The 26,572-nt window shown below is 38.6% G+C and overlaps 1 protein-coding gene across 10 annotated transcripts in view; it reads right to left on the bottom strand.

Annotated features, from left to right (window-relative positions):
- Positions 1-26,572, bottom strand: part of NNT (nicotinamide nucleotide transhydrogenase) — a 104,214-nt gene that overhangs the window by 2,708 nt on the left and 74,934 nt on the right. For 9 of the 10 annotated variants that reach the window (XM_008262181.4, XM_008262180.4, XM_008262179.4 and 6 more), the window contains exons 19-21: positions 26,426-26,507; positions 1,914-2,032; positions 571-686 (exon numbers count right to left, since the gene is read on the bottom strand). In XM_008262181.4, the coding sequence (XP_008260403.1) occupies positions 571-686; positions 1,914-2,032; positions 26,426-26,507 (317 nt within the window). Of the gene's footprint in view, positions 1-570; positions 687-1,913; positions 2,033-23,619; positions 24,144-24,514; positions 26,508-26,572 lie in introns of those variants that run through there. The other variant, XR_011382030.1, reaches the window with a different exon arrangement.

The following is a 26,572-nucleotide window of genomic DNA, read 5'->3' as shown; positions in this document are numbered from 1 at the left end:
CAGAGGAAAATTTACCAGTCCCCAGGTTCTCCAAAATGCAACAATTTGCTTTTTCAGAAGTAATGAGCAAGAGCACAGCTTGCTTCCTCAGCCATGTTACTGTTTGGATTTCTAAATCACCTTTCTTCTAGACACTCCATAATAACACACAAATTCCTTTTCAAAAAAATTAAATGAAAAAATGTGCTCATCTTGGTATATGAAGGCGATGATACTGACTCACTGTCCCAGAGGGAAGCCATCTGCTTCACTAGACTCCATCTGGAATTCAGCCAGACTCATTCTAAAAGCTAACAGCTCCTTTTTCAGCTGTGGTTACAGATTTCGTTAATCCATCCACAAAATCTCATCTGGCTCTGCTCAGGAAGAGGGCATTCCCTCAGGTTCTCTGGTGGCCAAAGAACAGACAGAAGCTGGATACAGAGAACTGGGACCTAAACATGCTCTTACTCCTGGGCCTCTTATAGAAGATCATCCATTGTTTCTCATCAAATGACCAAGAGCATCCTGTGTGCATGTATTTGAAGTGACCTCTGGTCATCAGCAGGAAATGCAAGTCTAAACCTTTACCTGCTTGGATTTCCAGACCTCAAGGACCGGCATGCCTGCAATAATAGAGTTGGGATCTTCTTGCGCTGCTGAATTCACAGTGTCATTAGCTCCAATTACAAGAACCAAATCAGTGTCTGCATAAAAGAATGAAGAGAAAATATAAAACTCACAGTTGTCGTTTTCACTTCCTTTCAGGCAAATTATTGTGATCTGACTTCATAATAATAATAACAAAAGCACTTGTAAAGGCATTGTCAAAGAACTCTATTATAGAGGTTAGGCAATCTAGTCAATGTCACACAGCTAAAAAGCTTCACTGAATGTGAGCCTTTGGACTAGAGTCTGCATTAGTTTACTTCCCTTCACCCAAAGGATCTACCTAATTAACCTGACTTTATAATTCCCTTATTATCCCAAAATGATCCTGTTGGTCACATGATTTTAGAAGATTTGCATCCCATTTTGAACTTTGAAATGCTCAATTTAGATGCAATCTGATGCCTAAAAGACAATGATCGAAAAGTCTGTACTGTATTAAAGTTGCGTCCATAATTCCTGGAACTGGCTGGTTTTCCACATAATTTAGCAACAGTGAGATTTGAAAAGGGGCATAAAATTAAAATGCCTAAATTCTCTCTGTGAGGACTATAAAATAAACTACCTTAGGATGTTGCCAAAAATGCCATGTGCATCTAGACATACACACGATTTCTTTTTTTTCCCTAATAAACAATTTTTTTTAAGTTTACAATGGATACTTGCCAGAGGGAACTGGTTTAATTTTAACAAACATGATCTTGGTCCAAATGTCATTACCATCCAACATTTACCCAATGACAGTTATAAAATATAGCACCTTATCTAATAAAGTCCTAGTACTTAAGAAAGAAATAACAGAAGAAAGGAAAACTAGCTCACTGATCACGAACTGATACAATGGGAAACTAGTAAGTGTCAGAAACTGACAAGAATCACATTAAATTATCAACAGAGGCATTTTTGTGAATGAAGAGTTCAAGGTTGAGTACCTACATAAAAGCCACAGCGACTGAGCATTAGGACCTGGATTCAAAAGCCCGATCTGCCCTGTTCCTCACTTGGCACCCCTGTACCATGCTCCAGAATGTTCCTTATCCTTCAGCTCCTCACAGGAGAATATCTACCCAGGCTGCTTACAAATCTTTTGCACTTTATTCAAGATTGCTTTTCACATATTTAAATTTACTGCACATCTACAATGTACAGATTGCTCTTTATCTGAACAGTAAGCCTGCACTGATTCCACGATTTATATCCTTAGTCTGGAGTTGCTTTGTTCACACTAAGAATATTTAAACTTCACCACCATCCCCATCACTTACCTGGGAAATCATGGTTGATCTCATCCATTTCCAACACAATATCATATGGCACCCCAGCCTCAGCCAGCAGCACATTAAGCTGGCCAGGCATTCGGCCTGCAACTGGGTGAATTCCAAACCTAGACATGAAATAAATGAACAGCTGGATTTACTAATAAGCCAAAATGCACAGAGACCCCACTATCACCCCCAAATCTGCACACTTTGTCCTTGGCACCTCTGCTCTCTCCTGGTACTATCTAATCTCTATAAGAAGAAATAGAATTAGTTCAGATATGTGGTCAGTCTCCAAATAGTTGGAGATTTAACATCTTAGCATATACAAACTAAAACTTCCCTCAGAAAAAAATAAAAGTGTAACTTTGGAACCTGATTCTTCCATAAATATTTTAATCAAAATGAACTTCCAACAATATTAATAAATAATATCACCTTAAATTTAAAAACATTGTGTTTTCTCATGGTGCTTTCCCATAAATCTTGACTCTTTGAACAGAAATTAAGTCAATCTCAAATTAAATGTTTGCCATGAAAACAATCAGCATTATCCCATCAAAAGCTGATTCTACATTCAACTTAAACCTCTAGTTCAAAGGCAAGAAAACAAAATATCATAGTATACATCATGTTAAAGGTCTACAATGTGGAGTGGGCCTTGGGTATGGCAGTTAGATTCCACTTGGTATGCCCACATGGCCACATCCAATATCCAAGTGCCTGGGTTTGAACCCCAGCTCCACTCCTAATGCTAGCTACCTGCTAACACATACCCTGGGAGACAGCATGTTATGGCTCAACTAGTTGAGTTCCTGCCATGCACATGGGAGACCTGGATTGAGTTCCTGGCTCCTGACTTCAACATGGCCCAGCCCTGGCTGTTGTGGGCATTTGAGAAATGAAAAATCTCTCTCTCTCTCCCTCCCCCCCTCTCCCTCGCCTCTGTCTTTCAAATAAAAAATCTTTTCAAAAGGTCTACAATGTTTCAGAAATAATATGAAAAAATACGGTAACTCAGTCCCTAAAGTATTTTAAGGAAACCACGGGTAAAACATAATCAGAGCTCCATAGTAAGGCAAAGGAAACTGAAGCATCAGAAATTTCGTTCAACCAACAGATATGCAGGTACTTCAAAACTTCCTAGAAAAATAGAATTATTAATTAAATTTATTTTAATGCAAAAATAATTTGAAATCCATATAGGTTTTCCATAATATGCATTTTCCGCAAACTTTTTGAAGATTCTCATACAAAGGAATCTTTATATAGCTTTTTCATCCAGCCTCTTGCCCACTGTATTCATCTGTCTCCTCCACACCAGATACAGTGCCTGACACACAGAAAGGATTCCACAAAAACTGATTTCCCTGATGCAGGGTAACTAATAGAGTACCTAAAATGTAACGTATTGGAGTGAAATGGACATTTTGAGATTCAATGATTGTTTACAGCTCGTCTCTTCTGTTAAGGAACAGTGTTTTTTTTTTTCATAACATTTGTTGAACTCTCTTACTTAATGTAGGGTTAACCTTAAGAGTATAAAGTAAACCGAAAACAGATCTTTGTAAAAATTCAGAGTTGGAATAGGAGAAGGAAGAGGAAGAAGGGTTGAAGCGGGGGTGGGAGGGAGGATGGAGTGGGAAACAGGACTATATACCTGAATCTGTGGATATGAAATGCATGAAACTTGTATACCTTAAATAAAATTTTAAAAAACACTGAATGAGTGAATAAATTCAATGAAGAAATGCACTTTACAACATTTCTTGGCAGGAAGCCATCCAACCTCCGCTTAAATACAGTGGCCAAAAACACTCCCTTCAGTAACCACAACCTTACTCCCTCCTTTGCTACCTAAATGTCTAAGACCTTCTTTTGAAGAATACCCCCACCTCATTAGCTAGTCAAGATGCTGTGATTAGCAACCTATTCTACACACTGTGGTTAGAAACAAAGACTTGGGGATGGAAGAAGGATGAAAGGAAATACATTCTGGCTTGGCTATCGAGAGGAAAAGAGAAAAAAAAATGAGTTTAAATTTTAAAAGTCAAAAATTGTTAAGAAAAAAGTACTGGCATATTTAAGTATCTCTCCTGAAATTATCTGCAATTCACTTTTTATGGAGATGAATGCAGTATAACACTCAAAGAGTTTTTTTTTTTTTAAGTGTTTTTCAAGATAAATTCCAGGGTAAACACATACAATCACAAATAGGTTACTCTATAATTGTGGAATGCTTTGTTTGGTACATTTTCTGTGGAGATGTCAATGGATATAGTACTCAACCTGTGAATATTCTGAAGGTTGAAATAAAAATAATATATGTGAAAGAAATTTATTCCATTCTAGGTCTATTCCATAATTAGACTATAGAGACATGCATGTGTGTGTATACATTCACATATATCTTCATTTATGTGACTATAAATTCATATCAATCCAAAGAGAAATAAATTGTATGTGGGTGTGCACGTATAGATAAACATATATAGAATATTATGCCAAAGCGAAACCTCATCTCATTGTTTGCCAAGGTCTGTAGTTTTCTCATCTAGAAGCATCATAAATCTATTCTCTCTTTTTATGTGGATTCCTTCCAGCTATCCTAGCATGCTTACCAAGCAAAAAAGTCTTAAGTCTGTTCTACTGTTTAGTGAATAGCGGGACTTCCTGACTCACTGCTTGTCCTAGTTGCCTGTTCCTATTTTGTCAACATCCAATTTAAACCTCAGTCCCCCAAAATGAAGGCAATGTGCTGAATGTGATCTACATGCGTACAGCACAGCAGCAGGAAAATCATGTCCTCAAAGCCTTCACTGATAAAGCCAAAGTCTGCCTGAGCATTTATGGCCGCCACAACACTGCTGGCTCATATAAAACGTGTAAGATGCCCTCTTACTTTCCACAGGGACTGCTGCCAAGCCAGGCCTTTTTTAAAAAAAATTTATTTATTTATATGAAAGGCAGAATTACACAGAGAGAGAAGGAGAGGCAGAGAGAGAAAGAGGTCTTCCATCCACTGGTTCACTCCCCAGTTGGTTGCAACAGCCAGAGCTGCGCCAATCCAAAGCCAAGAGCTTCCTCCAGGTCTTCCCATACAGGTGCAGGGGCCTAAGGACTTGGGCCATCTTCCACTGCTTCCCCAGGCCATAGCAGAGAGCTACATCGAAAATGGAGCAGCTGGGACTCGAACTGGCACCCATATGGGATGCCGGCACTGCAGGCAGCGGCTTTACCCGCTACCCATGAGGCCTTCTGACTCTTAACACACAGGCCCTTCTAAGAAGAGATTAAAGGCATGGGAATTAAACCCCTAATTCAGTTCTGACACTAACTACCCAGGTTGAATGTTTCACTCCACAAGTTTGGGGATTTAGCCTCACAAGACTGTCCCCACTGCAGATGCCAGTCATAAGGCCCAGATTGACGCCTTTCCTTTGGACCAGTCAGATCCTCCTCTGCTTTGATAATCTGCTAGAGGGGGCCAGGACTGTGGTGTAATGGTTTAAGCTGCCATCAGCAGTGCCAGCATCCCATATGGGCACCGGTCTGAGTCCCAGCTGCTCCACTTCCTACCCAGCTCCCTGCTAATGTGCCTGAGGAAGCAGTGGAAAACGGACAAAGTCTTTGAGCCCCTGCCACCCACGTGAGAGACCCAGATGAAGCTCCTGGCTCCTGACTTCGGCCCCGGACCCAGACGTAGCAGCCATTTGGGGAGTCAAGATGGAAGATCTCTCTCCTTTCTCTCTCTCTCTCTCTCTGCCTCTCCCTGTCTTGCTGTAACTCTTTCAAATAAATAAATAAATCTTTAAAAAAATTATAAAGATAATTTCCTAGGATAGCCCACAAAACTCAGAGAAACATTTTATTCACATTTAATGACTTAGTGAAAAGGGTGCAAGTCAGGAACAGCCAAATAAGGAACTTGCATGAGGTCAGATCTGGGGAACAGTATTATGAGCAGATTTTGTGAGCCAGACTCCAAGCCCTCAACATTTCCACCAACCCAGAAGCTCTCTGAACTTTGTCATTTAGGGGGTTTTATGGAGACTTCATTACATAGGAATAACTGATTAAATCATTTGGTCACTAACTGGACTCCATCACCAACCCCTCTCCCTTCCTTGGAGACTCCAAGGCGAGGCTGAAAGTCCCAACCTTCTCATTACATGGTTGCTGCCTCTTGCAAAAATCCCACCCTGGAGTTATCTAGGGGCCCACCAAGACTCACTTTTATTATTTATTTATTCAGCATAAATTCACATGTTATCCTAATTGGGAAATTCAGAAAGTTTTAGAAGCTCTATGTCATGAATGGGAAACAAACATCAAATATACATTTCATATGATCTCAGACAGCAAATGGAAATGAACAATACAGAATGTACTATCAATAATCTAAGTCCCTTAAAAGGAATCTATCTGCTCTTCCCTCAGTGGGTTACCTGCAGAATAATATTAAGGACATTTATTATTTTACTCCACAATGTGGTCAGCCAGTCTTGCCATCTTCATGCAGTTTGTAAAGTCCTTTAACAACAAATTCTTCTATTATTTTTGAGAATTTAACAGGTAGTTCAACACTTAAGTAAAAGTTAAAAACAAAAAATTCCAGAGGGTGGCCATTTGGTGCAGCAGTTAAGCACTGCTTGGGAGTGCCATGTTGGAGTGCCTGTAACAGAGTCCTGCTCTGTTCGCAGTGCCAGCTACCTGCTAATACACATTCTAGGAGGCACCAAACGATGGCTAAGTAGCTGGGTCCCCCTCACCATCATGGCAGATCTAGATTGAGTTCCTGGCCCAGCCCCAGCTGTTGAAGACATCTGCAGAGTGAAACAGTAGATAGAAGATATTCTTCCTCCTTTCTCTCTCCCTCTTCCTTTCACCCTCTCTCCCTCTCCTTCTCTCTTCCTCCCTCCCTCCATAGCTCTTTCCTTTTCTGCTTCCCAAATAAATAAAAAATAAATACAAAATTTATTTATATTAAAAATTTTTTTTAAATTCCCTGGAAATAAGATTGCTTTTTTCTTCACTAGGCATTACTATTCTAATGTCATCATATACACCAATCCAGAATTTGAATCACTCCTGACAACAATGAAGTATGGCAAAGTAGGGGCCAGCACTGTGGCATGGCAGGTAAAGCAACCTCCTGTAGCACAAGCATCCCGATTCGATTCCCAGTTGCTCCACTTCTTTAATTTTATTTATTTACCTGAGAGGTACAGTTACAGACAGAGAGAGGGAGAGACACAGAGAAAGGTCTTCCATCTGCTGGTTCACTCCCCAAATGGCTTCAATGGCCGGAACTGAGTCAATCTGGAGCCAGGAGCCAGGAACTTCTTTCTGGTCTCCTATGCAGATACTGGAGCCGAAGCACGTGGGCCATCTTCCAATGCTTTCCCAGGCCATAACAGAGAGCTAGATCAGAAGACAACCACATGGGCTAGAACCAGTGCCCAATGGGATGCTGGCACTGCAGGCAAAGGACTAACCTACAGTGCTGGCCCCTGTTCCACTTCTGATCCAACTCCCTGCTAATGTGCCTGGGAAACCAGTGGCACAGACAGCCCCTGCACCCATGTGGGATACCCGCATAAAGCTCCTGGCTCCTGGCTTCACAGCAGCCCAGCTCTAGCCATTGGGTCCATTTGGGAAGTGAACCATGGATGGAAGACCTCTGTCTCTATGTCTCTTTCTCTGTCTCTCTCTCTAACTTTGTCTTTCAAATAAATGAATAAATTTTAAAAAAAAAAAAGAAAGAAGGCAAAACACCAAAAACTTATGTTCACACTCTTTGTGTAATAACATTGAGCACTATTACAGCTGTTTTCAAACTACTCCTGAGAAAACATTTCCAAAACATTACATGGACTCTTGACTTGAGATAGCTACTTGAAAAATGTAATATTTTTACAGTGACAATAAGAGAAAACATTTGAAAAAAAATGTCTCCAGATATCAAGGTGCATGCTCATTAAATGGGAAGTATTGGATATTTTGCTAAATATCCTCTTCAATATGCATTTCACATAAAGATATAAAAAACAGGCTTAGAAAGAAAATACATGATCAATCAACAAACAAAATATATTCCTAAACCTACTGAGCATCATGAACATAGGAAAAGATAGATGAATGTAACATTTTACATAGAAGTCAGGATTTCCAGAACAACCACGTGACATTGCCCTCCCTCAATCCTATAGGAAAAATTTCTCTCAAATTACTCACCTGTGCTCTTGGAAATGTTAACAGTAATCTTGGACACTAACAATTTCTCCTAAATTGATGTAAACTACTAAACTCACAATCCCTATGTTCACCATTAACATAGGTTTCCAGTCTCTATCATGCTCTTTCCTCTTCCCAAAATCTAATTTGTGGAATTTAAGAAATTCCAAGAACATGCACCAGATGACATCTAAGGTCTGTATTAATTTCATACTGCACTGTTTAGTACCTTAAAACAACACAGATGCATTACTTTGTAGTTTTCATGATCAGATGTTTAAAATCAATTTCCCTAAGATAAAAAATCGAAATGTTGGCTGGGTTGCATTCCTCTGGAAGCTCTAGGGGAAAATTCATCTCTTTATTTTTCTGACTTCTGAAGTCTGCCCCCATTACTTGTGTCTTAAAGCTACATCACTGCAAACTCTGCTTTTACTGCCACATTTCCTTCTCTGACTCTAACCCTCTAGCCTCCCACTTTATAAGGACTCTAGTAATTACACTGGGATCACCCAAATAACCCAGACTAAACTCCCCTTCTCAAAATCTTCACTTTGATTAACTCTATAAAGGGCCTTTTGCCACAGGTTTTGGGATCAGGATTTAGACACCTTTGGGTGGGCCATTATTCAGTTTACAACAAAGTTCCTTCTCCAGTCCTAAAATTCCGTGGACTAGGGCTTCCATCTAAACTGAATAACATAATATACACTTTGTGATTTACTTTTGGATTTTGATTTTTGTATCCACCCTTGATTCCAGTTTGTTTTTGTTGTTGTTGCTTACTTTTAAATTGTTTTCAATACTGCCTTTGTCATCCTTAACTACCTACCATCTTGTTGCTTTAAGTGTTTTGTACCAAATGAGAAATCAAAGACCTCTAAATGTATTAGTTCTGTTATAACATCTTGATTAGCTGCAGACTGTATAAAGACAGTATTTCTATTTGACTAGTTGTGAAGGGTAAATAATCACCAAGCTAACCTTCATGTTACGCTGGATATCCCAAAGGACAGATCATTTTATATCTGTTCGCATAATAATTTATTACAATAAACTTTAAGACTCTAAGGTCAAAGAAAAATATATGCAAGATTATTAACAGAGAATGCCAATGTTCTGAGAGAAACAGCAGAACACGCTCAACATTGTAGAAATATATGAGCATGCTGATGAATTAATGTAAGTTTATAACAATTCTGGCCCATGTAATTGGCTAATCTCCAAAGCATGTATTAAATTAATTATTTCAGACACTGGTTGGCCATGACCAGCAATTTCCAGGAACTAATGGCCAAAGCTCATCAATTTTCCATCATCACATGAAGAATATTCAGAATTCCAATGTTCAATGCCTACCAGCCTTTCGGCTCTTTCCTTTGGACCATGAAAATTATCTTTTATTATGCAAATGCTTAGAAAACAGAGTTGGCTGTCCCTGACTATGACAAGATTCTACAGAAGGAAAACAACTACTAAAATCAGATCATAGAAAGGTCTTCCACACTCCTAAAACTTTTTTATGCAACTTCTCCTTTCCATATTGCAGTGTAAAATCTGTATTGACATGCTGTGCTCTCCCAGCTAGGAGCTTCTTAAGTACAGAAAACATGTCTTACTTACCCCACCATACCTAGTACTCTACTGTAAGAACTCAATTAGGGGCCGGCGCTGTGGTGCAGCAGGTTAACGCCCTGGTCTGAAGTACTGGCATCCCATATGGTTGCCAGTTCAAGACCCGGCTGCTTCACTTTCGATCCAGCTCTCTGCTATGGCCTCGGAAAGCACTGGAAGATGGCCCAAGTTTTTGGGCCCCTGCACCCACATGGCCATTGTGGCCAATTGGGGAGTGAACCAGCAGATGGAAGACCTCTTTCTCTCTCTCTCTCTCTCTCTCTCTCTCTGCCTCTCCTCTCTCTGTGTAACTCTGACTTTCAAATAAATAAATAAATCTTTTTAAAAAAAGAACTCAATTAAAGGTAGGGTGAAGGAAGGGATTTTGAACAATATATTGTGCCCAACAAGGTATGCTGACGCATAAACTTTATATCTCTATTTGGAGGAAGAATTTAGGGCAGTGGTTAAGAGTTCTAGATTGCTACTGCCAGGGTTCAAAGCATCTGGACCATTTACTTCTGGGTGTCTCAGTTTCCTCATGGTTACAGTGGAATAGACGACAAAACTTCTTCAGAGGATTGTTGTGAGGTTTAAATGAGATGGTTCATGCAAAAACCTTTTCGAACAAAGGGCTATATTTAGCCTAGTACCTGGCAGACATAAGCCTTTAACAAATCTTTATTACAATTATTATATTCTTTTTTTAAAAAAAGATCTATTTATTTTTTACTTTAGAGTCAGAGTTACACAGAGAGAGGAGAGGCAGAGAGAGAGAGATAGAGAGGTCTTCCATCCGATGGTTCATTCCCCAATTGGCTGCAATGGCCAGAACTGCACTGATCTGAAGCCAGGAGCCAGGAGCTTCTTCCAGGTCTCCCAGGTGGGTGCAGGGGCCTGAGGACTTGGGCCATCTTCTACTGCTATCCCAGGCCATAGCAGACAGCTGGATCGGAAGTGGAGCAGCTGGGACTAGAACCAGTGCCCAAATGGGATGCTGGTGCTTCAGGCCAGGATGTTAATTTGCTGTGCCACAGTGCCGGCCCCACAATTATGACATTCTATCAAATGCATTTTGTAATACAAATGTTCATCTGTGTTGTTTTTCAAACGCACATCTTTAAATGACCACTTAAAACAGACACACATTTTCACTTCAAAACAAATGTCAGTTTAACATAAACACTTTCTGGATGGCTTTTCTAATTTTTATCTTGAAATCTCAGTGACTATGAATTTAGTCCAACAGAAGGCAGTTCTTTGTGCTTGCAACTGTTTCAAAAGACCTGAGAAATGAGTCAATATGCACACATTCCCACTAAGATCTGAAACCAGACAAGGATGCTCACTCTCACCACTGCTATTCAATATACTCCTGGAAGTTTTAGCCAGAGCCATTAAGCAAGAAAAAGAAATCAAAGGGATACAAATTGGAAAGGAGGAAGCCAAACTACCCTGTTTGCAGATGACATGTTTCTATATATAGGGAATCCAAAAGACTCCACTAACAGACTACTGGAACTCATAAAAACATTTGGTTAAGTAGCAGGATATAAACTCAACACACAAAAATCAATAGCATTTGTATATACAGACAATGCCATGACTGAGAAAGAACTAACATCAATCCCATTCACAATAGCTACAAAAAAAATTAAATGCCTTGGTAAAAATTTAACCAAGGATGTCAAAGATTTCTACAATGAAAATTACAAAACATTAAAGAAAGAAATAGAAGAAGACATTAAAAAGTGGAAAAATCTTCCATGTTCATGAATTGGAAGAATATCATCAAAATTCCACACTACCAAAAGCAATTTATAGATTTAACGTGATCTCAATAAAATACCAACATTCTTCTCAGATCTAGAAAAAAATGATGCTAATATATGGAAAGACATGAGACCCAAAATAGCTAAAGCAATCTGAAACAAACAAACAAACAAAAAAGCCAGAGGCATCATAATACCAGGTCTCAAGACATACTACAGGGTAGTTATAATCAAAACAGCCTGGTATTGGCAAAAAAAAAAAAAAGTTTAGACCAATGGAACAGAATAGAAACTCCAGAAATCAATCCACACATCTATAACCAACTTATATTTGACCAAGGAGCTAAAATCAATCCCTGGAACAAAGACAATCTCTTCAACAAATGGTTCTGGGAAAACTGGATCACTGAATGCAGAAATATGAAACAAGACCCCCACCTTCACCTTATACAAAAATCCCAAGGGAAATGAAATCAGCATATGAAAGAGTTATCTGTACCACCATGTTTACTGCAGCTCAATTCACAATAGCTAAGATATGGAATCAACCCAGTTGTCTATAAACTGTAGACTGGATAAAGAAATTATGGTATATATACACTATGGAATACTACACAGCAGTAAAAAAAATAAAATCCTGTCATTTGCAACAAAGTATATGCATTTGGAAACCATTATACTTAGTGAAATAAGCCCATCCCAAAAAGACAAATACCATATGTTCTCTTTCATCTGTTGTAACTAATAGAGTACCTAAAACGTAATGTACAGGAGTGAAATAGACACTTTGTGATGCAATGATTTTGAACAGCTGTTGTCAGACTGTTGAGAAACAATGGTCTTTGCTTGTTTTTGTTATTTGTTGAACTCTCTACTTAGTGTAGAGTTAATCTTAATCTTAAAGTTAACTGAAAATACATCTTTGGGAAAAATAAGAATGGTAATGGGAGAGGGAGGAGGGGAAGGGTGGGAGTACAGGCAGGAGGGAAGTAGGATGGGAAGAATCACTATGTCCCTAAATTTGTATACATGAAATGAATGACATTTATATTCCTTAAATAGAATTTTTAAAAAAGCATCATTACTTTTGTTTGCAAATACAACAAATGTCATCATTGAATGAGGGTAAATTCTTCAATATCTTGAAGCAAGGAAAATTTCAACAATTTTAGCTATCTTCCTCTCTCTCAAATATGAAAATGATAAAGTCTTTTATGGAACATGATATAATTTAAAAGCTCACTGATCAATTAAGAATAGACCCAGGCATACTTTGGGAAAAAAAGGGGAATAATCTACTCTTTGATCTTCAGATTCTTATAAGTTAATCAAGAAAGAGTATAAACTAATAAGAGTATACCCAAGAACCACTCACAAATAACAAGTAACTGGGTAAAAGCTGGGGAAGGAACAATTCAAAAAGTAACATTTTTAAAAGCTTTCTTTACAATACATGATGACAGTTTTTTGCAACCTCACATTAGATCTCAGATACCACACGTTTTACAGGGATACAACAACTTGAATTTCCAAGATCACAGGCCATGGAGACAATATGTCCTGACTGGGGTACATTACAGCAGTGGTTCTTGGGCATGTTGAGTTATTAAAGAATACAAAATCATCACCACACAGACCCTACCACAACTGTTCAAACAAATGACATGTTCCTCTGCATTATGGAAATATCTAGATCTAGCTCCATTAGGAATGGTTTATTGAATTAAGCAACCAATTCAACAATAAGACAAAGTAACTATAGGGATAATTGGGTCTCTTTCTGATGTATTAAGTGTTTTCCCCATTTTGCAGCCTCTTGTCATTATAAATAATAAAAATTATTTCCACATTTTAAAAAGAAGTTCTTTACAACTTTCAATTGTCTGGTTATACATTTTGGAAGTCACTATGCAAAATATATTTCCATTCTCAAGATGTTCAAAGGGTTAACATGTTATTTTTTTTAAATCAAACTGTATACAGAACATTGATAATATTTTGTAATTCTGCATTCTCAATTCCATCATCTCACAATTTTCCTATTCTAACCTCTTATGATACTAACAAAGTAATAAAGAAACAGAAAATAAAGTGTTCAAAAACCTACTTACTCCTCTTCCTTCTAAGTCATAAATATTTATTCATCAATAAAACCTTTGTAATGAATATTTGTAATTCTGTGTTGTCTTGAAATCCATTGTGAGTAAACGGTTAACTGTCTTATACAAGAAGCAAAACTTGGACCCTTTTGCCTACTCCCAGTAGCCAATCCAGATTATCTGCCCTATATAACTACCATCTCTCCTTGTGGTTGATCCAGATATCTGCCCCACATGACCAGGGAACTGTCTGGGCCTACACCTATAAAACATACAGGGGTACTTCACACAGTTCATCAAAAAAAAAAAAAAGTAGAACTAAAAGATGTTTATTTTGGCACAAAAATTTTTGAAATCCATGCATATGAAGACTCTTCAAAAAGTTTATGGAAACAGATTAGAAGAAAAAAATAACTTTTTCTAGCAAAATAAACTTTTAATTCTACTTTTCCATAAACTTTTTGAAATAACCTCACATAGATACAACCTACAGGACTCTCCCACTGACTCCCACATCCTTCCTGTACTGATTGTATAGATATGTTACAGTGGCCACACCTAAAGTGTACCATGGCCCCTGTCTACGCTATCTAAAGCCACAATTAGAACTTCCTGCAGGTAAATTGGGTAGGTACCATCCAGGATCACAATAAAGGTTTTGGAGTGCAATTTCTCTTCCCTCCCTCCCTCTCTCTTTCTTTTGCTCTCTCTCTCCTCCCCCCACACCCCACTTCATAAGCACACGTAAATATACACACATGGGCAGCCATAGCTGTGGCAGGGTGGGTAAAGCTGCCATCTGCAGTGCTGGCAACCCATATGGGCGCCAGTCCAAGATCTGGCTGCTCCACTTCCGATCCAGCTCTCTGCTATGGCCTGGGAAAGAAGTGGAAGATGGCCCAAGTCCTTAGGTCCCTGCACCCATGTGGGAGACCTGGAAGAAGCTCCTGGCTCCTGGCTCCTGGCTTCAAATCAGCCCAGCTCTGGCCGTTGCGGCCATTTGGGGAGTGAACCAGGGGATGGAGGATCTCTCTCTCTCTCTCTCTCTCTGCCTCTCTGTAACTCTTCCTTTCAAATAAATAAATAAATCTTTAACACACACACACACACACACACACGCCCCCCACCAAGTGGTGGAACACAGCATGCTTCTTCCTCTGATATTCCCACTGGCTGTCAGCATTCCTCTTTGCTCTAGGATCTGCAGGTGATAAGATCTGCTTCTGTTGTTCCATACGTTTTGTTTTGCTGCCTCCTCTATGTCATACCCTGACCAACACAATTGAACCTAACTCTACTCCTGGTCAGGGCTCCCCTAGAGAGTGGCTATCTTGGTAGGAATAAACTTAATACAGGCCGGACAAGTACCATAAAGATGTCCACCAGTAGAAACAAGAATCCTGTCTGAGGGACACTTGGTCACAGGTCAGACATTTAGACATTAGGTCATTTTTCAGGTTAAAGAGGTGTCCCTTAAAAGGCACATTGCAAACCTCCATAACCACTTCCCCTGATACCCTGCCAGGGCTGGGCTAGAGTTTATAGCCACCCTCCTTAGAGAGGCCCTAAGATCAAAGGAAAAGAAAAATTACAACAACCTTGATGGTTAACAGAGAGCTTAAAGATCCTCCAATCTAACTGCTTCCTAAGGCAGAAATTTTTTATTTATAATGACATCAAAAACATTTACACAGTGTTCTGTCATATAACAGGCTTTAATTCTACTGTAGATTAAACAGAGTCCCTCAGGGACCTTTTGCATTCTGTTTGCAGGAGGCAATGCTCCATTCTGAGGAAGGCCCAGGAGGTGACAAAAGAATTTTTAACATATTCAATATTTTTACATATAATTATGCATTTCACCTGTGAAAAAACGTGACAGACTAAAAAGGCAAGTTTCTCCAGTTTATCACATACTAATCAGATCTGGTTAAGAGTTACAGATCACTGATTGAAAGCACAAGAGTTTTGTTTGTTAATTTAGTAAACTAGTTTGGAACAAAATCTTCTAAAACATAAAATTAGAAGGCAAGAGTTACCTAAACTATCCTTGGTGAGGAAAAGACCAAACCAGCGGGGTGGGTAATCTATTCATCTGAAAATAAATACAATGATAAAATACAAAAATAAGAAAGCTTCCAGATAGGGTGGTTGAGGCCCACAAAAAAAAAAAAAAAGGTTATGGAATTAGTGTTGGAGAAGAGGAGGGGCAGTTCTTAGTCAAAAGGACAGATACCCAATTTTCTAAAATTCAGAAAGTTCTTAGATCAAAATGTCCATACTACTGGAAGCAATTTATAGATTCAATGTGATCCCAGTCAAACTACCAACAACATTCTTCTCAGATCTAGAAAAAAATGATGCTAAAATTCACATGGAATCAAAGAGACCCCAAACAGCTAAAGCAATCTGAAACAACAAAAACAAAGCTGGTGGCATCACAATACCAGATTTCAAAACCTACTACTGGGCAGTTATAATTAAAACAGCCTTATATTGACACAAAAACAGAAATGTAGTCCAACAGAACAGAATGGAAACTCCAGATATCAACCTATGAATCGATAATCAACTTACATTTGACAAAGGAGCTAAAATCAATTCCTGGAAAAAAGATAGTCTCTTCAACAAATGGTTCTGGGAAAACTGGATCTCTGTGTTTAGAAATACTTAGCAAAGTGAAGAGGCAATCAGCAGAATGAGAGAAAATATTTGCAAACTATGCAACTGATAAAGGATTAATATCCAGACACATAAAAATGTTCAGGATCACTAGCCATCAGGGAAATGCAAATCAAAACTACAATGATATTTCAGCTCACCCCAGTTAGAATAGCTCTCATACAGAAATGAAAAAGCAACAAATTCTGGTGAGGAAGTAGGGGAAAAGGTACCCTAATACACTGTTGGTGGGAATGTAAACTTAGTACAGTGGATGATAGTGTGGAGCTACTTCAGAATGCTGAAAATAGATATACCATATGACCCAGCAATCCCACTCCTGGGAATCTATCCAAACAAAATGAAATCAGCATATGAAGGGGGAAGCCACTGTAATCCATAAGTTGTACTTTGGAAATTTATATTCATTAAATAAAGTTAAAAAAAAAAGTGATCTGTACCCCCATGTTCATTAAAACTCAATTCACAACAGCTAAGCTATGAAATCAACCCAGATGTCCATCAGCTAATGACTGGATAAAGAAGTTATGGCATATATACACTGTGGAATAATAGTCATCCATTAAAAAGAATAAAATCCTGTCTTTTACAACCAAAATGGATACACTAGAAACCACTATACTTAAATAAGCCAGTCCAAAAAGTCATATGCTATATGTTTTCCATGATCTGTGGTCACTAATAGAGTACCAAAAATGTAATGTATAGGAGTGAAATAGAGATTTTGAACTTCAATGATTGTTTACAGCCCTTGTCTCTTCTGTTGAGGAACAGTGTTTTTTTTTTTTTCATGCTACTTGTTGAACACATTACTTAGTATAGGATTATTTTTATGATCATAAAGCAAACCTTGAAAATAGATCATTGTAAAAATTTAGAGGGAAAAGGAGAGGAAGGAGGCAGAATGGTGGGAGCATGGGTGGGAAGGAGGCAAGGGTGGGAAGTCTCACTATGTTCCTAAATCTCTATACATGAAATGTATCAAACTTGTATACCTTAAATCAAATTTAAAATAAATAAAAGAAAGCAATTAATAATATTTTTTTTGACAGGCAGAGTGGACAGTGAGAGAGAGAGACAGAGAGAAAGGTCTTCCTTTTGCTGTTGGTTCATCCTCCAATGGCCGCCGCGGCCAGCACACTGTGGCCGGCGCACCGCGCTGATCCGATGGCAGGAGCCAGGTACTTATCCTGGTCTCCCATGGGGTGCAGGGCCCAAGGACTTGGGCCATCCTCCACTGCACTCCCAGGCCACAGCAGAGAGCTGGCCTGGAAGAGGGGCAACCGCGACAGAATCCGGCGCCCCGACCGGAACTAGAACCCGGTGTGCCGGCACCGCAAGGCGGAGGATTAGCCTAGTGAGCCGCGGCGCCAGCCACCAATTAATAATATTTTAAGAAAAGCAAAAAAGGCCAGCACCGCGGCTCACTAGGCTGATCCTCCGCCTGCGGCGCCGGCACACCGGGTTCTAGTCCCAATTGGGGTGCCGGATTCTGTCCCGGTTGCCCCTCTTCCAGGCCACCTCTCTGCTGTGGCCCTGGAGTGCAGTGGAGGATGGCCCAAGTGCTTGGGCCCTGCACCCGCATGGGAGACCAGGATAAGCACCTAGCTCCTGCCTTCGGATCAGCGTGGTGTGCCGGCCATTGGAGGGTGAACCAACAGCAAAGGAAGACCTTTCTCTCTGTCTCTCTCACTGTCTACTCTGCCTGTAAAAAAAAAAAAAGAAAGAAAGAAAAGCAAAAAAAAAAAAAGTGATTCAGACAAACTCACTGAAACAATTCCAAATGAAATGAAAAAAATTAAGTGTTAATTTAATTTCCTATGCCCATGAGAGTAATTCAGGCATGGAAAGCCAAGACACTCTGGGGGAAAAAAAAAAAAAAAACCCTAAATGAAAGATCTCCCCGAGTGAGATCCCAGTGGAAAGAACGGGTCATCAAAGAAGGAGGTACCTTTCTCTGAAGGGAGGAGAGAACTTCCACTTTGACTACGACCTTGTCTAAATATGATCAGAGTCAGTGAACTCAAAAGGCTTCCATAGCCTTGGCAACTCATGACAAGAGCCTAGGGTGATTACTGATGCCATAAACAAGAGTGTCAATTTGTTAAGTCAACAACAGGAGTCACTGTGCACTTACTCCTCATGTAGGATCTTTGTCCTTAGTGTGCTGGATTTTTTGAGATTTATTTTTTTTTATTTTTATTTTTTTATTTTCATTTTTTTTTTTGACAGGCAGAGTGGACAGTGAGAGAGACAGAGAGGAAGGTCTTCTTTTGCCGTTGGTTCACCCTCCAATGGCCGCCGCGGCCGGCGCGCTGCGGCCGGCACACCGCGCTGATCCGATGGCAGGAGCCAGGAGCCAGGTGCCTTTCCTGGTCTCCCATGGGGTGCAGGGCCCAAGCACCTGGGCCATCCTCCACTGCACTCTCTGGCCACAGCAGAGAGCTGGCCTGGAAGAGGGGCAACCGGGACAGAATCCGGCACCCCAACCGGGACTAGAACCCAGTGTGCCGGCGCCGCCAGGCGGAGGATTAGCCTAGTGAGCCGTGGCGCCGGCCCTGTACATTGAGATTTAATGCTATAACTAGTACTCAAACAGTATTTTTCACTTTATGTTTCTGTGTGGGAGCAAACTGTTGAAATCTTTACTTAATGTATGCTAAACTGATCTTCTGTATAAAGAGAATCGAAAATGAATCTTGATGTGAATGGAAGGGGAGAGGGAGTGGGAAGGGGCAGGGTTGTGGATGGGAAGGACGTTATGGGGGGGAAGCCATTGTAATCCATAAGCCGTACTTTGGAAATTTATATTCATTAAATAAAAGTTTAAAAAATAAAAAAAAAAGAAAAGAAAGTCAAAGACCTTAAAAAAACATTTCCTCATTCACTTTCAGAGGTACAGTTTTTTTTTTTTAATACAGAATAATACAGCCTGTTCTATGAAAGTGAATGAGGAAATGTCTGACAGGCTACAGTCACATTTTCCATCTATACAAGTGGCCTGAGACACAGAGGACACCCAGAGAGATGAGAGATGTCATCTAAAGAGGATCAGGTTAAATGATCCAATGCAAACAGCAATGCAGTCCTCCACAGAACATGTCACAACACTACATGCCACACTCCAAGGACACTAATTACACATTGGGCCCAATCTGGCTTTTCCATCACTGAACCAAATCCAGCTACCAGGCCCAGAGTAGAAACTGTATGATACTGCATGAAACTGTACTGATACTGTTTTTATTTCAAAAGCACAAGACTATGAGGAATGATATCAGAAGAAAATCTAAAATTCAATTGGTGACTAATGTTGTAGAATATTATATTCTGGCATATTTTAGAGATTCAGTTAAAATTATCCATGATTTGATTTTTCTGCTTGAATAACTTTAATGATGTTGTCGAATGGCTCTGGGAATGCATTGGCTAATGTGCATCATAAAATGAAAATTAAAAGACAGATACTACAGAATTTGAATATGAAATGGGAAGAAAGATTTTATTTATATTCTGTCATTTCACATGAATGTCTTTGAAGACACTAAGCTCAAAGAGCATATCATAACCAATACCAGAACTAGAAGTCAAAAATCACCCTAATGGTTAGAGACACTGGTTTCAGCAATAGTGAGAGTTTCTTCCTCAGGCCATTGGCATGCCTATGACGAGTTTGTATGGAGCAGGTCCTAGAATGGTATGGCTGGAACAGACCTTCTAGAGCACCTAAAGTATAGGCTTTTACGATAGCCTTCTGTTCTTTCCACCATACCAATATGCTGTGGATATTTAAAGCAAAAATACCTGGAATGAAGATTGTCACTTGCTGGGAACAAATCAGAAACTTTGATTTGGGGGATTCCTGGCAGTGCTATACAATAGATTAAACAAATGTGTAGACTAACTGAACACACATACTTTCTTTATTCTCTTCCACCAATTTCACTTGTTAACCCAATTTTACAAATTATCCAATCACATCCACCCTCCTGATACCATGTTTTTCAAGAAGGTGGGCTCAGTGCAAAGTACAAAAAAGCACATCATATTCTTTGAAAAAACTGAAAGCACTGGCTAATCCATTGCCAAAAAGTACCAGCCGTAACTATGAAATTCGGATGCAATAATCTATAGCTGTTCTCTTACGAATTAGCATCTGCATCACACAACGGGGTGATCAGTATTTTCAATGCAGAATATTCTGAAGCCTATTAACTAATCCACCAGTCAATGTAAGCTCTACAAGACTAGGAATTCTGATTTGTTGTAGTCAAAGATGCATCCCCAGGTCAGGGAATAGTATGTACCCGAAGTACTATAAAATTATTTGTTCATCAAATGGTCATTGATTTGGACAGTCATGTCTAAAAAATAAAAGCACTACAAAGCTGACAGGAAACTGCTAAACACTGTCTATTTTTCTGCTCAAAAACTATGCCAGCTTTTCAATCTCATCTATTTTATAGTCTCTTCAGAAGCCTGTGCCTTTATTGCTTTACAAATGTGCACGCCTTGGATCTTCTTCCATCCAAAACATAACAAATACAAGAAAGCTAAACTTTGTTTACTTGAATCACATGAAATCCATGAAACACAGACAAATCTGACTAGATGTACAAAATAGCATCTTCAAGCATCTTCAAAGTATTGATTTCTTCATAAAAATAACATATTTAAACCTATATATATGTTGTACAAGAATATAAAAATTTAAACTGCAAATATCAAAGGCAATTAGATGAGTTTGGATAGAGGATGAAATACATATATACAGAGAGAGAGAGAGAGAGAGAGAGAGAGAGAGAGAGAGAGACTTCTTAGAGCCATATAAAATTCATATTATGAGTAGTATAAAACATTTAAAATATACCAGATATACCTGGGCAGCTAATTACAACTCTCTTTAACATCGTTAACCTATTTCTACACTATTTGTATTTTTATTAGCACACTACCACATTAAATAATTCATTCATTGATGTGTGTGTTTATAGATTGGTTTTCTTTATAGCTATAAGCTTTTGAGAGCATCAACTAGGCTTACACATTATTGTACAAGCTAACTACAAAAGGTTCATGGAAAATGGAACTAAGATAAGTTTCACGGTAGAGGTTTGGCATAACAGTTAAAGTACCACTTGGTACAAATGCATCCCATCCCAGCCCTGATTCCAATTCCAACTTCCTGCTGAATGACTGTTCTGTGAGACAATAGGTAATAGCTCAGGTAGGTAGGTCCCTACCATTTACTTGGGTAGTGATTTACTCCAGACTGAGTTTCAGGTTCCTGGCCTTGGCCCATCTAGCCATGACTACTGTGGGCACCTGGAGAGTGAACAGTGGATGGGGGCATGTTCTCTATCTCTATCCTATCCCTATCTCTGTCTTTCAAATAAATTGAATAAATATATAAATTCTAAGGAAGTAATTAACTTTTAAAAAAAGAAAAATATTATTTCTTGCAAAAAATTTTGAAATCCAAGCATATGTGCAATCTTCAAGAAGTTTATAGAAATACAAATTATGAAAAAACTATGCATGGATTTCAAAATTTCTTTGTACCAAAATACATTTATGATTGATTCCCATTTCCATAAGCTTTCTGAAGCATTTTTATTCTTTAAGTTCCCATAATAATAAATCCCTATTTATAAATTATTAACATGCAATCATAATGTCAATAAAAAAAGATTAAAAGTATTTTCATAATTCAAAAGACCTCTGTGATAATACAAGCAATAATGATTTATACAAAGAAAATCAAGAAGTGATTAATTACAAAAGCAAACAAAACATTCATCCCTTTCTAACATTATCTCTGCTTTATAATAAAAAGCTATCATATTCATATAATCAAACAAAGATTGGGAAGTAAAGAGAAAATAAGCTTGACCTCTTGTTTCCTAAAATTTTGTCATAAAATGCTTTCAGAGACCAAACGTAAAATGAGGCAAGCTGCACAGCCATTCTGTACAATCAAGAAATAATATTTTGGCTACTAAATAAAGGCTAAGTCCATGAACTTTGATGACGTTCTAAAACGAGTTCTTGTGATGAAATGTCATATGCTCCATTATATAATCTGAGCTCTTTGTGAGCATGTTATGGCTATGGCCAAGGTAAAGAAAAACAGGAGTGTCTCTAAATCAATCATGGGCCATGAAACCCGCCAGACTGCATGACAGATGTAATTTTTCTTGGCACCACTTGGGCATAACTAATTGATGACAATCGTATGTCCACTCTGGCACATTTCCACAGAGGATGTGTGTGAATATGTCACCACATCTGGATGCTAAGCATGCTGGGGTCCTGAGGCACAAAGATGTACTAAAACCAGAGGCCCAGCAGCTGTACTCAATGAACACCATGGGAGCTCCACGGAGTGATGAAAGGACTAAATTACTGCAAACTGTAAATACAGATTTATTTCATTAAAATACGAGGTAACTGCTGCAGCCATCTCTTGCTCAGACATCTGCCTCTCTAAAAAAAAGGAAAAAAGTTCACAACTGTATATATGTGTGTGTGTGTTACACATATACATACATATATTTATGTCCTAACTTCATAAAGAATTGCATTTCCCCCCATAAAAATATCATGGCATATACATAAAGTAAAATCAACATTTTTAGGAATCTGTAAACTACAAAAAAAAATTCATGCAGGAACTACAAAAGAGAAAAGGGAAAGTATCATGGTCTACTATTATCATGTTAGCAAGCACAGTCCTTTACCATTTAGTTCAAATTTAAGATTTACATAACCTGCTACAAAGTCCATGTTGAAAACATATTATGGTAAAAAATATACATATATGTATATATGTATACATATATGTATATATGTATACATATGTATATATATATACATATATATATACAATATATCAATGGATAATTTCATCTTTAATATGAAAGACAGATTAATATAAATAGCTAATATTTCCTAATTCATAAATATGGAAATTAGATTGAATAACAATTTTCTTCTGATCTTAAATGATCAATTATTAATGAGTTTATTATTAATAAATTATTTGAACAAACCGTGTTAACAGTCATGTGAAACAATGAAAAGCTCTCTCATGAATAATCTTTTGTTATATTCACAAAATTACTTCAACAGAAAATAATTTATAATTGGGAAACTATTCACAAACATATTCGCAATCAAATACCTCTCATAAGTTTTAGGTCAATTAATTAATATTCTCATGCAGAGTGATAGAAATCATCCTATAATGCCACTCTATATTTGTCAGAAATTAAAAATTTATTTCTTATCCCTTTACTTTTCAGATCATTTTTCTTTAACTGTCTTACTCATTTCTTTTGCATTCTGACTTCCTTCAAGCTACCCACAGTGTTATGATGCTCTTCTCTACATCCATTCATGGAACAATGGACAGATTCTGCAGGATATCTAATTGACTTTGGCTGATCAATGGGTAACAAGAGGTGTGTCAAATTATTCATTCCCTTCCCTAAGGATAACTAAGATATGAAAGCCATCTTCTGTTTTATTAAGATTGCCATTCATCCTCTAAACATTTATGTGGTGGTATAATACATTACTAATACAATAGACTTTTTCACATGTGGACTGAATAATGAAAACAATTTCTTTTTAGGAAATCATAAAAGGTTCTTCAACACATCTTTCCACATGTAGGTCTGCAAACGCTCTAAGTGGCAAGATTATCATTAACATGGAAGCACAGCTTAATATCCTGCATGAAAATAGGAATGGGTAACTAAAAGGAAGCCTATTATGCAAAATTTAAAAATGAACTCAGTAATTTTTCTCATCTTCTATCTTCAAGCTACCTAAGAGTATTTCTTTTTTTTTTTTTTTTTTTTTTTTGACAGGCAGAGTGGACAGTGAGAGAGAGAGACAGAGAGAGAAAGGTCTTCCTTTGCCGTTGGTTCACCCTCCAATGGCTGCCGCTGCAGCCGGCGCACCGCGCTGATCCGATGGCAGGAGCCAGAATCCAGGTGCTTTTCCTGGTCTCCCATGGGGTGCAGGGCCCAAGCACCTGGGCCATCCTCCACTGCACTCCCTGGCCATAGCAGAGAGCTGGCCTGGAAGAGGGGCAACCGGGACAGAATCCGGCGCCCCAACCGGGACTAGAACCTGGTGTGCCGGCGCCGCAAGGTGGAGGATTAGCCTATTGAGCCACGGCACCGGCTCAAGTTACCTAAGAGTATTTCTAAACATGGAAATCATCCATATCATAGGTTACAGGCCCACCATAAAACAGTATTTTGATTTTTTTAATTAAAAAACAACTCTCCAATGGGGAAAGAGAGGAGGTGGGTGGGAAGACCAAGGTGATGGGGTTTGTGTTAGCCTATTTCCATAATAAAATGACTAGAAATAAAGGGGAAAAACACAATATTTTGACCTCATGTACACTAAAGGTTACACGAAGTGGTGGGAGAGGGTGAAAGAGAAAAGGAAGGATGGGAAGGAAAGGAAGGAAAACAGCTGACACCAAGACAATTTAGGTAACCCTCAGATTACCATCATCTAAGTCTTTTTACCACCATTAATAACTGGGACAATCAAGCCAAAGATTGAGATTATGCATCCATTCCAGCACAGATACTCTAATTCTAGGCACTGTTTGGCTGATCTTATTAGCTGCCCCCAGATACAAGGATATGGTTGACATCTAAGAGGGTTTTTGATAGCAGACATTAACATTTGTTAGCATCTGGTAACATGCTAATGAGTACGTTAGTTCTGGTTGATGAGCTGTCCTGTGTCTCTGACTTAGTGTCATGTCAACTCAGCTACTAGTGAAGCAGCCTCCCCACAAAGTGGGCAACAGTTGGCCTCTAGGAAAGACTCTAGACTTTCTTTTCCCTGATACCTAAGTTATAGCGGAGTTCAGAATGGAGACCCAGAGGTGAGCAGGATAGATGAAAGTACCACAATGGTCACCAGGTTCATCATTCTATGTCCTCATTGTTATATTTCCTCAATCCCTTCACCCAGGTCATGGGGGATAATCTAAAAATGTAGAGTCCTGGACTCCAATGTTTTACTGAGTATCCTCCCAAGAGCAGACTCCAAAGCCCAAATGCAAATGGCAGAACAGCAGCTGCTCTAATTCATATTTCAAACATAGTATGGCCTTGGAGTAGGAACATTTTTCAGAAAGCCTTTCTTTACTTTCCCCAGAAACCTTTTATTTAAAGAATACAAACTTCATATATTTCATAACTACAACTTTAGGAACATGGTGATTCTTCCCACTATACCTGCCCTCCCACCCACTCTACCACTTCTCTGCCTCCTCCCTCTCCTATTCCCATTCTTATTTTTTACTAACATCTATTTTCAATTAACTTTATACACACATGATTAACTAACTCTATGTTAAGTAGAGGTCAACAAATAGTATGGAAAAAGAAAAAAAACTTCCTCAACAGTCGAGACAAGGGCTATTCAAAGTCATTGCTTCTCAAAGTGTCAATTTCACTTCTATAGTTACCTTTTAGGTGCTCTATTAGATATCACAGGCCAGGGAGAACATATGGTATTTGTCCTTTTGGGACTGGTTTATTTCACTAAGTATGATGCTTTCTAGCTTCATCCATTTTGTTGCAAACAACCAGAGAGAAATCCTTTCTATACTGAGAGTAAGGTAAGTAGATCAGCAGAGCAGACACCAGTCCATGGGGGTTTATCACTGGGTCTTACTCTTCAAAAGTCCTCTTTGGAGACCTTTTGTTTTTCTTCAGTGTGAACAGAAACCAAGAAACAAAACTTGCTTCACTCAAACTCCTTCCCCAAATCAAACCGGAGAGAAAAATGAGTTCTCTTCTTTCCCATTATTAAGTATCTGGGAATTTGGAATACAATTTCTCTTCCTAAAATGAGTCTCTATTTCGAATCAATGCTATTAGAAACTAGAAAAAACTAAATAGAAAGTAAAGCTAAAACTACAATAGTTTTTTTTTTAATAGCAACCTAGTTTCTTTACCAAGGATTACATACATAAAATACCACTTTAACAAAGAGCCATCGTAAAAACAAGTCATCTGTTTCTTTTTCTCTACACACATTTATGGCGCTGTGGTCTGCCATGGGAAACACTTACCTGACTTTTTTGCCTTGCTCTGTGAGCATCTTTACCAAATCAGCGATGGGATACTGGGCTTTGGCTGCACAGAGACCATAGCCTGCAAGGAACATTGAGAACACAGAAGAATGTGTTTCCTATTTTGAAATCATGTGAGCTACAAAT

Source organism: Oryctolagus cuniculus, chromosome 14, assembly GCF_964237555.1.
Source record: "Oryctolagus cuniculus chromosome 14, mOryCun1.1, whole genome shotgun sequence".
In the NCBI taxonomy this organism is placed as follows: Eukaryota; Metazoa; Chordata; class Mammalia; order Lagomorpha; family Leporidae; genus Oryctolagus; species Oryctolagus cuniculus.
The sequence above is the reverse complement of the archived record's forward strand: the minus strand, read 5'-3'. Positions and strand labels throughout refer to the sequence as shown.